The sequence below is a fragment of the Neopelma chrysocephalum genome, unplaced genomic scaffold (genome assembly GCF_003984885.1).
Source record: "Neopelma chrysocephalum unplaced genomic scaffold, ASM398488v2 Primary Assembly neopelma1_96511, whole genome shotgun sequence".
Taxonomy (NCBI): Eukaryota; Metazoa; Chordata; class Aves; order Passeriformes; family Pipridae; genus Neopelma; species Neopelma chrysocephalum.
In genome coordinates, this window is record NW_020925157.1 from 230,834 (window position 1) to 242,552 (window position 11,719).

At 39.6% G+C, this 11,719-nt stretch overlaps 1 protein-coding gene and 1 pseudogene across 1 annotated transcript; both read left to right on the top strand.

The window, feature by feature from the left end:
• LOC113981369 overlaps positions 1–6,813 on the top strand; it is a 31,564-nt pseudogene extending 24,751 nt beyond the window's left edge.
• A 277-nt stretch (positions 6,814–7,090) lies between these two features.
• Positions 7,091–7,878, top strand: LOC113981370 (sentrin-specific protease 5-like). Its single transcript, XM_027708724.1, is given in 5 exon segments — positions 7,091–7,094; positions 7,127–7,163; positions 7,165–7,197; positions 7,199–7,509; positions 7,512–7,878. Coding segments are annotated over 5 exon segments (750 nt in total). The 3' UTR covers positions 7,877–7,878.
• The last annotated feature ends 3,841 nt before the right edge of the window (positions 7,879–11,719 follow it).

Below are 11,719 nucleotides of genomic sequence, written 5' to 3' on the forward strand. Positions count from 1 at the left end.
GAGCGGGGTCCCGCATGGCGTGTGCAGGGCTACCGGCCAGGCGCGGAGCTCCGTGCGCGCGGCGCGGAAGTTTCCCGCCAGCCAAATAAAAGAAGTGATGTAAAGTAAAAAACCCTCTTAGGACACATGGTAGGAAACACAATAGTACAGCAGACATGTTCAAGTGAGAATACAAATGGCATTTTGCGATGTAATGGCTAACATGTTTGGTTCCAAAAATGGTTACAGGTAGAGTTACTTGAGAGTTGGTAAAAGGCTTTTCTGTATTTTATCCATGTCCCATTGCAGTCCATGGCTGTCCCTCCTTCTGGTTTAGGAAGAGGGACTCAACAATTTCCCATGTGACATTTTCTTTTATTTTTGTTCACTTGTTTATACCTCTGAAAAACTTGGCCAAATCATCATAAATCTAAATTTTTTTGCTCAGCCTTGGGAGGAGAAGGGTAAGGAGGAGACTTTATGACTGTCTACAGCTACATAATGGGAGAATATAGAGAAGACAGACTCTTCTCAGAGGTGCACAGTGATAGGACAAGAGGCAAAGGACATAAATTACAACACAGGAAGTCCCAATTAGGTACAAGGAGAAAAAAAAATGCTGTCAAACAGTGGAACAGGTTTTTCAGAGGGTGTGTGGAGTCTGAATCTTTGGGGATATTAAAAACTTGACTGAAGAATGTCCTGAGCAACCTGGTCCAGTGGGACAGGGTTTGAGTTGGAGGACATAGAAGTGTGACCTCAGAGGTCCCTTCCAACCTGCACTTTGTTATTGAGTGAAAAGCTTGTGAGTAGTATCCTGAAGTCCCTGTCACAGTGTACTGGGTTTGGCTGGGATAGAGTTAAATTTCTTCATAGTAGCTAGCATGGGGCTATGTTTTAGATTTGTGATGAAAGCAGTGTTGATAATACAAGGATGTTTTAGCTATTGTTGAGCAGTGCTTACATAGTCAAGGCCTTTTCTGCTTTTCACACTGCCCTGTCAGTGAGTAGGTTGGAGGTGCACAAGAAGTTGGGAGGAGAGACAGCTGGGACAGCTGATCCCAACTGACCAAAGGGATGTTCCATACCATACGATGTCATGCTCAGCAATAAAAAGCTGTGGGAAGAAGAAGGAAGGGGGGATTTCAGAGTTATGGCATTTGTCTTCCCAAGTAACCGTTATGCATGATGGAGTCCTGCTTTCCTGGAGGTGGTTGAACACCTGCCTGCCTATGGGGAGTAGCGAATGAATTCCTTGTTTTGCTTTGCTTCCATGTGCGGCTTTTGCTTTCCCTATTAAACTGCCTTTATCTCAACCCATGAGTTTTCCTACTTTTACTCTTCTAATTCTCTGCCCCATCCCACTGGGGGGACAGTGAGTGAGTGGCTGAGTGGTGCTTAGTTGCCAGCTGGGCTTAAACCCTGACATCTGTGTGCTGTGATCTTGTTTGGAGGATAAGCCAAAGTCTGACCTATAATCATTATGACCTAGATGTTCTTGAAAAGGAAAGCAGATGATAAACTTTGTAATGAAACTGGGAACCTTTTTTGGTTAGTGAGCGGTGAAAACTGTGTCCTATACAGTCATATGTGACTACTGACAGGTGATCTGTTCAGTGCAGGTAAAGCAACCATGTTTGGCTAGTAGAGCTCTCTTGAAGATGCCTTATCATGCATGATGTTATTATAGTCTTAACAGAGCAGGAAAAAAGCTCTCCTGTGTTTATTGCTATGTCTCATTAAGTTAAATGTTAAAGTTAGTTAAAGAAAGTTAAAACTCTTTCTCTGGCACTTGACACACAATAGCAAGTACTATGCCAGCACTGTCGTGCTCCTTGGCTTTGTCTGCTTTATCTGTTACATTTTGAACATGGTTGGAGTTCAAACACAGTTCTTACACTTTACCTTGGCTTCTCAAACTGCTATCCTCTCTGAGAAGAGAGTAGGCACCATCATCATGGCTCTTGCTCAAGCTGTTCATGCCTTTGTCCTATCAGCTCCCCTTGGCTGAAGTGGACACTACCATTTCACAGGATGGCAGCATGAACCATGGGGCATGCAGAGTGCCATTCAGCAGTGTCTAACCAATAGCCAAATGCATGTTGAACTTGGTTCTAGTTTTATTGCCTGCATAAGCAAAATCAGATAGATACCAAAACCACAAGCATTCTACCCTCCAGATTAAAAGTGATGTTGCTACCATATTAATGGCTCATCTGAAACAAGAGTGATGGGGTTGCTTCTTGTTTGGGCATTCCACAAATGCCACATGTAGCAGTGATTTCAGCCCTAGCTGAGTGGTATCCAGGGAAAATCCTTGCTCCTAGTGTAGGTAAGCTCAAACTACTTTGATATTTCATTTTGTTTACATGTTTCATATCAGTCTCCAAAGTGAAAAATCTCTTAAGGAAGTTGATACAGAATGACAAAGCAGATACTAAACAAGGATAGGAAATATCAACATGCCGTGTTTTAAAAGTGCTAAGCATAAAATGCTCCATTCAAGATTAAATTCAGAAAAATACAACAACAGGGCTATCTCCTAACCTTATGAGTGTCGGGGTTAACAACAGGTTTGTTGAAAGGAAGTAAGAAGATGGAAGATGGGAAGTACAAAAACAGACTTCCTGGACTTTCTGCAAGTCACTGTGACTCTGCTTTAGCCAGATCATCATGACTCGGCAAAAGCTGTATAAGCATGACTTTGCTATTTTGCAGCCAATTCTGATGTATGTAAACATGAGACCACCAATAGTAGATTGACATGTGTATGACCTGATGTATGTTTACATGAAGGCACCAATAGTAAGTTGACATGTGTGTTGTGTAAAAAATATAAATGTCTGCAACCTGTTGCAATAAAAATCTTCCAACCTTTTTGCTATCCTGTCCCTACTTTGGAAGAAGATTCTATGTCACTTTGGTCGTCTCAACTTAACAGCGACATTTGGTGCCGCCGACGTGATTGCTGCGCTGAAGAAGATTTATCTCCGAGAGAGAGTTCGAAGGGATTTTTTCTCCAAGAGAGAAAGATTTTGAAGATTCCTCTCTGAGAGGGAGTTTTGCAGTAACTTCTCTCCTAGAGAAAGAGCAGCGATTTCCCTCCTAGAGAGAGAGGACTCATGGGTCAACGCACGAGGGGGACAGCACCCAGTGAAGCTTTGGGAGAGGTGGGATTCCACTAAAAGATCCGGATCTGAGACTTTATCGACCCCTCATTAGGTAAGCTATCGGGGGAGTGCCACCGGGAACAAAAACTTTTAACAATGGGACAACATATAACTAAAGACAGAAATGTAGTTTTATCTACATGGAAAACCCTCCTTAATCGTAGGAGTGTCAAAGTTAACAGTTTTGAATTACGACATTTACTGTTAAGGTGCTGAAAAAATAAGACTTTGAAACTACTACGTTAAGTTGCATTTCATGTGTCTGCCTGACGCTTGTGAAACTTTGAAAAATTTGGAAGCGTGCAGGGGGCAGCAATCTATGCAATAATTCACATAAGAACCAAACTCTGAGACGCAACTACCTAGAAAGATAAGCAGGCTACCAGTGTACTGAAAACGTAAGCCTCCAAGCCAGAAAAATGTAGAAAAACCTACCAATTCACTCCTGAAGGCAGAAAGAAAAGAAAAACAGTTTTTCCACCAAATGACTCCGATGAGAAATAACTAAGGAAAGAAATTCAAATCAAGACGTATAGGCGAATGGAGAGAGACAGAAAACTAGAAAGCGGGTACGAGCCATCGGCACCCACCTTCTTTTCTTGCTTCTTTGCAGCCTGAATTATCTGTTCTTTGTTCATGTACTAATTGACTGTTTCAGTTTCACAATGTGTGTAGGGCAAAACACATAAGATATGCAAAAGATTAAGTTTAATGTAATGAAAACCTGAAGAAGACAATCCCTGCCACGTACAAGCGGCGGGGGGAAGAGAAGGGGGGGCAGACTAAAAAGCTACCTTCTCACATTTCTGTTAATTCTCGTGTTAACTCTAGTGTCTGTCAAATGTGTTTTTGTGAGCTCACAATGTTATTAATGTTATTGCGTGTGTGTGTATATGTGAAGAAGCGAACAAAGTTTTTTGCCAAAAGAAAAAAGAAAAAGTAAAAAAACCCTCCCTTGCAAAATTCAGCTTTACCAGGGAGAGAAATAAAGTGTATTTCACACAGTAAAGACAATTTGTTGCTTAACAACCAAACAAGAGCCCAAACCTCCCCCAACTGAATCCATGACAAGTTTAAAATACCAATTTCTCGGGGAGCTAGGGAAGAAGTAAAACTCTCCTGCTTTATAGAAACTATAACTTTGTAACCTTCTGATTAAAGAAAGAAATTATCTTACAGATTCATAAGATGGTCTTACTAACTGTTTTTTGAAGTTGTTTATCTAAATAGCCAAAATTGTTTTAAGATACATGCATAAATGTAATAGAGAAGTAGAGTTTTTAAAGTTTTTTTAGTGACTACTGATAAGAAATTCCACAGTGTGTAAGGAGGAGCAGCTTTCCACTGGAGCAAAGCAGAAGTACAGCTGCGCTGTCTTCCCCCTCCTTTCCCCCTGCGCAGACAACTGTGTAAACACTCGTTGCTTCTGTATTTTACAGACAACTTTTTAGAGATTACTAGAGAAGCTTTAAGGTAGACTAATTTAGTAAAATACCTAGCTCCAAAATATCATATTTGACGAAGGCAGTTTTTGCCAGAGAAAAAAGGAAAAAATAAACCGTTTCTAGCTTGAAGTTTCCACCTTTATGAAGAGAGAGATAAAATCTAAGGAGATAATACAGAGAATTGCCTAACAACTGATGCCTGCTCAACTGGTGCTAAGAAAAAACTCAGAAGCAGTTAATTGAGGGTGAGATAAGGAAAGGGTTTAATTGTGCCAAGGCAAAAGATGTTACATGACGCACGCGCGCGCAGGCTGTGCCTGAGATGTTACATTTTATAACAATATCTGTCCAATCCCAAGTGTGTCCACCCTGTTACTTTTGCCCTGATCCACCCCCTGGCCCACCCCCTGGGAATTGGGGCTGGGGGCTTTGAGACCCTCTCTTCATCAATCCTCATCTTCTTCAGGGCACAGAGGGTACAGAGTCACCTAGTTCTTGACTGTTCTGCGGTTTAGGTCAAGATACAAGCATTCTCTAAACAGAACAGGCCTTGCCTTGACAAGAGACTAAACATTACTGGATTCGGGGGTAGGAGCGATATAGGGTACATGGAATGGAGTAAGAGGGTTAAGGAATGTGTAAACGAAGGGTGCTACAGGGTAGAGGGATAAGGGCTGCTGCTTTTAAAATCTACTTCTACTACTTATAAAACTTATAAGGGTTACAAATATTAGAAAAATAAAAAACCATTAGGGGCTTAAGGCATCACAACCTTTTAATTTTAAACTGTTGCTTAGTAAGTGAGTAGAAGAAATCAAAATCTTTTCTACCTTTTATAGCAACAAGCAAGAAACAAAACTATATAAACTTAATTTTTCTATTCTCTTCTCCGTAAAGCATATGCCAAAAAGACTGAGAGGTAGAAATTGTTTCTTAGTCAATTTTTTAATGCAAATTGCTGCTGAAAACCAGAAAACATTCTAAAAAACTCTAATACTTTCAGAACTATGAAGTTTTCTAAGAGAAACAAAAAAGTACAAATATTCTTTCACCCAAAAGTATTTTACTAGAAAAGATAATAGCACCAATAAAAAACTCAAAAATAAAACACAACTGATTATTAATTACAGCCTTGCATTGATTTGTTTAGGTTTATTATATTTAAGAATTCAAAAAACAAATTCTACGTTGCTCAGATTCTATAAAATACGAATATGAACAATTTTAAAGGTATCTAAAATTGACTTGAACTGCATCTGTTCTAGTCTCTGTGTTAAGCAACAGAAGTGTGTCCCTGTTATCGAGTAACAACCCTAGACCAAAGCTACTGCTACTTTCCCAAGAAGCATCCCTAATCCCCTGGCATGCTCCTATGGGCGGAATCCTGGTTTAAAGCAACCTGAAAGCTAGATAACACTGCTTATATCTGGGGGGACGTGATTGTTCTCCAGTTTCATTCTTTTGCATCCAGAGAGACAGAATTCTGCCCTATAAATTACTGTGAATCCTTACATTAGAAATGACAAATACGTTGCCTGTGTCTAGTGATTTAATTGACCTTCATGACAACCAAAGCATGCCTCCTCCAGAACTAAACATCAGCAACTCATGTCCAACTAATCTTCCTAATGTAAAAAGAGAGCTCACAGACTGAGAAGCAAGAGCGTTAGTTAAAGAGAAACAAAAGAAAGACAACCACAACTTGAATGAACGAAGAAGAAGATTTAGTATTAATAATCATTTAAAAGAACTTTGATACTCAATGACCCAAATATATGCTGGGATAAGACAACGATCCTAAAAGCCTCAGTGGATTACATCCGTAAACTGCAAAGAGACCTGCAGTGCACCAAAAAGCTAGAAAACAACCTGAAGAAACTAGAACATGCCAACAACCACCTGCTGCTCAGAATACAGAAACTTGAGATGCAAACTCAAGCATATGGACCATCCCTTGTTCCATCTACAAACCTTTACTCCCCTGATATGATCAACACAGTCATCAAACAAGAGCCTGTGCTGGACAACTACACCCAAAACATGATGCCACACCACTCAAACCTGTCCTGCACCACCACCACCCTCGACCTCACTGACAGCACCGTCACCTTCAGTGACAACCTCGGGAATGTAACTGAACCAACTGGCACTTACAGTGTTCCTGTGAAAATGAGATCCAGACTAGAAGATATCCTAATGAACGACCAATATTAGAAATACTGTTCAAATCCCAAGTTGTGTGTGAAAAATAAAAGAGATAAAAATATATTTTATCCAATCATACAAATGGACTCTTATCCATAGAGTCAACACAAAATGAAAATAGCCCTAACCAAAGAGAAATAGAAGGCTCCTTAAACATTTTTAATTCAATATTACTAGATCACCCTTACTGTAAAAATCCTCTCGAAAAACCTTCACCAGAAAGCACAGGACTGAAATCAGGAACTCACAAGGGAGACAAAAGGAACAGTCAGAAAACTTCTCGGGTAACTGATGAGCAATTAGCAACGTGGTTTTATAAATTCCTAGATGAAGTTATAAAGAAATATGGCAGTTTAATACCACTGTGAAAAAGATGTTCTGGAGAGATTGAAAGAAGTCTAATGAAGATTTCTCCCATAGAAAACCTTTTATCACCAGAGAAATCATGAAATATCAAGAAAAACATCCAAAACCCTCCACTTACAATTTCCAAGTCTCCTATAATAAACACATACTGGATATGGATGATTTAACTACACTGGAAGGCCAAAACTGGCTGAATGACCAAATAATTAACATGTATGGTGAACTCATAATGGATGCAGTTCCTGAAAAAGTTCATTTCTTTAACAGTTTTTTTCATGAACAGCTCGCAACCAAAGGATATAATGGGGTAAAACGATGGACTAAAAAGGTAGACTTATTAAAAAAACTCTCTTATTAATTCCTATTCACCTGGACGTCCACTGGTCCCTCATTGCTGTGAACATCCCCAGTCAAATTATTTCATTTTATAATTCCCAAGGCGTTCATTTTCAGTTTTGTGTGGAGAACATTCAACAGTATTTGCTGACTGAAGCAAAAGACAAGAATCACCCTGAGATCCTTCAAGGTTGGCAGACTGCTGTGACAAAGTGCATTCCACAACAGAAAAATGACAGTGATTGTGGAGTTTTTGTGCTCCAGTACTGCAAGTGCCTCGCCTTAGACCAGCCTTTTCAGTTCTCCCAAGAAGATATGCCCCGAGTGAGAAAAAGAATTTACAGGGAGCTGTGTGAACACCAGCTAATAGACTAATAAAATGCAACCAACTTAATTTATCTGGTATTTCTGACAAGTTGCAGCTAGTGTTTGTGTACTTGAATTTCTGAAAATTTCCAAAATTTTGAGCAATTCTCAGCTGAATGGTGTGACCTCAATTTTTTGATAAATTCTTTAACTGGCAGAACATAACAAAGCTACTGTCAATTTAGTTCTCTTATGTTCTCAGCGTTCATATAGACAAAGCATACAACTAAAGCCATAAAACTGTAAATTTAGTGCACCTTTGAGATATAGCTAGAAATGACAAATACGGGTGAATTTCTCTGAAAACATAAAGATGCATGGTGTGTTTTCTGATGCAATACTACTTTGAATGATAACTGATAATAGTCATAGCAATAGAATTTAAGTTATGAACCAACTTAAGTGCATTTCAGTCAGAAATTAAAAGTGTAACGGACATTACTTTTTTATGTTCTTTAAACTCAAATAACATTGTTTTTACAAATATGTTTCTACCTCACTCATAGAACAAGTTATTATCAGAAAAACATTTTACACATGAAATGAACATTTTTAAATACAAAAAAAAAAGGGGAAAAAAACTATATATGCGCATAAACAAATGCTATCTCAGAATAGATCTCACTTTGTTTGTTAGGCCTTATAATAATTCCTCTTCAAACCAGGTACAGTTGTTAAATGTGACTACCAAAAATGACAAACTGGAAAGTACATAGCCAATAACTACCTGAAAGTTAAAATGTGTAATTGAAATGTGGAAGTATAATGGAAATTCCGGTTGTGTGTGAGTGAAGAATGACTGAGGGGGCCACCAATGACTGACTGGAAATAGACAGTATGAGAGAAAGAGACTATATAGATATATATGTGTGCAAACTTGGTGAAATGTTGTTATTCATCCTTATTACAGGATGCGGCATGTCTTCTTAACTTTGAATCAGGAGTTGTCAATGCTGATGCCTTGCTTGATCAGCCTGTTGCAAGGGGCCTATCAAGGCCATCTTTGTGGCATAAATACAAAAAAAGGGGGAATTGTCGGGGTTAACAACAGGTTTGTCGAAAGGAAGTAAGAAGATGGAAGACAGGAAGTAGAAAAACAGACTTCCTGGACTTTCTGCAAGTCACCGTGACTCTGCTCGAACCAGATCATCATGACTCGGCAAAAGCTGTATAAGCATGACTTTGCTATTTTGCAACCAATCCTGATGTATGTATACATGAGAGTAGCAATAGTAGATTGACATGTGTATGGCCTGATGTATGTTTACATGAAGGCACCAACAGTAAGTTGACATGTGTGTTGTGTAAAAAGTATAAATGTCTGCAACCTGTTGCAATAAAAATCTTCCAACCTTTTTGCTATCCTGTCCCTACTTTGGAAGAAGATTCTATGTTGCTTTGACCGTCTCAACAGCGACATATGAGAGCCTTACAAGAAAAATATCTTAGTTCAGTAACAAGCATTGTCATGTATATTTGATGCTTTTTGACACATGGAAAGTGAGGTTTAGGACATACTACAGGACAACTGTAGGTTTTCCACAGTACAATGTTTCTCCTCTGATGTTTAAAAAACAAACAAACAAAACCTATTGTTTTCCTCCCTTTGCAGCAGCACAGTTTCTCTTTGCTGATAATCGTGTGTCTAGGAAGTGACAGGGTGGGACAGTAAGAGCAGCCCTCAAATTTGGTCAAAAACAGCCTGGGCAAGGATAGGGAAGGGTCGGGTAAAAGCAGTAAATAGAAAAAAAAACAGAGAGAATGACTCTTTCATACACATTGATATCATGTGCACTTCTTCACAGCAACATGACATTTCCTTTTGTAACTAATGCTTTTTTGCAGATGATAATGTCCTAGTTAGAACAACTGGGACCAATTCATCACTGGATGGGTGTAGCCCAAAACTGTGTATTCTATAGCCTTCCATGCCATTTCCCAGAAACTGTTGTCAGTAGAGGTCTGCGAGGTAGGAAGATGTTCCTGTCCTCATACCCTTTTATGGAATTCCCCGCTCTGATACCCTTTTATGGAATTCCCCTCTCTGAGAGAGGGACTGAGCATGCTCATGCCCTTTTATGGAATTCCCTGCTCTGAGGGAGGGACTGAGCACTCCCGCCTGAACTGGAGAATATATAAACTGGGAGTTTCGGAACCTTGGCACCTCTCGTGGGATCCAGAGGAAGACTGCAGACCACCGCTCTCAACCAGACTGCAGCTCACCGCTTTCAACCAGACTGAGACCACCACCCTCAAATGAACTGCAATCACCACTTTTGACCAGACTGCAACAGCTCTCCCACCAGCAGTTTTTTTTTTTCCCCTCTCCCTTTACTTTGGACTCGGGGGGGGGCCAAGGAACACCACTTTTGTTCATGCCCCAGGGTGCTGGGTTATACATTTGGGTTTTGTGGGTTAAAACCAATTGTTTGTCTGTATAATCGTACTTATTGTATTATTTTATTAAATTGTTATTCTGACTTATAATCTCTCTTTTGAGTTGAGTTCATTTCCCCTGCTGGTTAGCTTTTAAACCAGCACAATAAGTCAGCTCAATGTAACAATAAGACAGTTCTTACGATAACAGTTCAAAGCACTAGTTTCATGTATGGTAACACCACCTGAACAACATCTTATTCCATAACTGTAAGATCTGAGCTGCTCCCAAAGGCTGTGCTCTTAGATTCAGGTAATGGGATAACACTTATGTTTCTATCTGTTGAGACTTTGCCGAAAACCATCTGCTTAAACATCTTTTCTTCTGCTCAGGCAGTTAGTAAACAATTCCAAAAGGTTAAGAGCATCATGGGCTCAATGCTGTCAGACTTGTCATATCTTCTCTGAAAACAAATGACTTCACTTCTAATTCCCCTTTAAGCCGAAAAAAACAATAACATACCTGACAACTTCAGCTGAACTGAAGCAAATCAAATATGCACAACACATACCATGTTTTTCATGACAATTAATCTAGATCTGTGATTTACCAGTACAATTCCCTGCACCACTAAGTATCATGGATTTGGACACACAGGGTGGGAGAGGGAGTGGTAAAAGACTGTCTAATTTATGTGCCTGCACTTGGGCAGGATCAAGTATGCTTATACTGCCCCAGGAGGCACTTGGCTAACCTGATAAAGCACCTACTCACTAGCAGGAAGCAGGAATGAGAATGAAGTTACAGATTTGTGTAACTTCACAGTTACACAAACATTGCTAAACTGTGTGGCAGTTTAGCAATGAGATCAAAAGAGGAGCAAAATAGTTTCTGAGCTACATCTTGAGAGTCAAATGAACTCCTTTCACTAGTCCTTGCACGTACCCTTGTTTGCTAGCTCTGGCACTCACAGAATTGCTTCCTTAAAATAAATAAATAAATAAATAGTATTAGCATCTTCATTCTTGCAGTTTTTATAGTGAATGCTAGAAGAGGCATCTTTTACTTCCTCACTAGGGCCAGTCTGCAAATAAACACTGTATTTGAGATAGCTTGGGGATTTAAAACTGGAATCTGTCAAAACCCAGCAGATGTAATGAATTCCCAGGGAGCCCACATAAACCTATGACTCCAAACAAGAAAAACTGAACAAGTCAATACAAGATTGTGGTGGGTTGACCATGACTGTCTACCAGGTGCCCATCAAACCACTCTATCACTCCCTGTCTCAGTTTAATGAGACTGAAGCGTTTTGGTAAGGAGGAAGACCAAACTCCTCCCTCTAAGCAATTGTAAATCCAAAATTAAGAGGCTCCAATTGAGGAAGTATGGAGAAAGAAAAAATAACAGCCCTTTATTAAAGGATATATGTGCATTGGCAGAACAACAAAAGAACAAAAAAACAAACAATAATC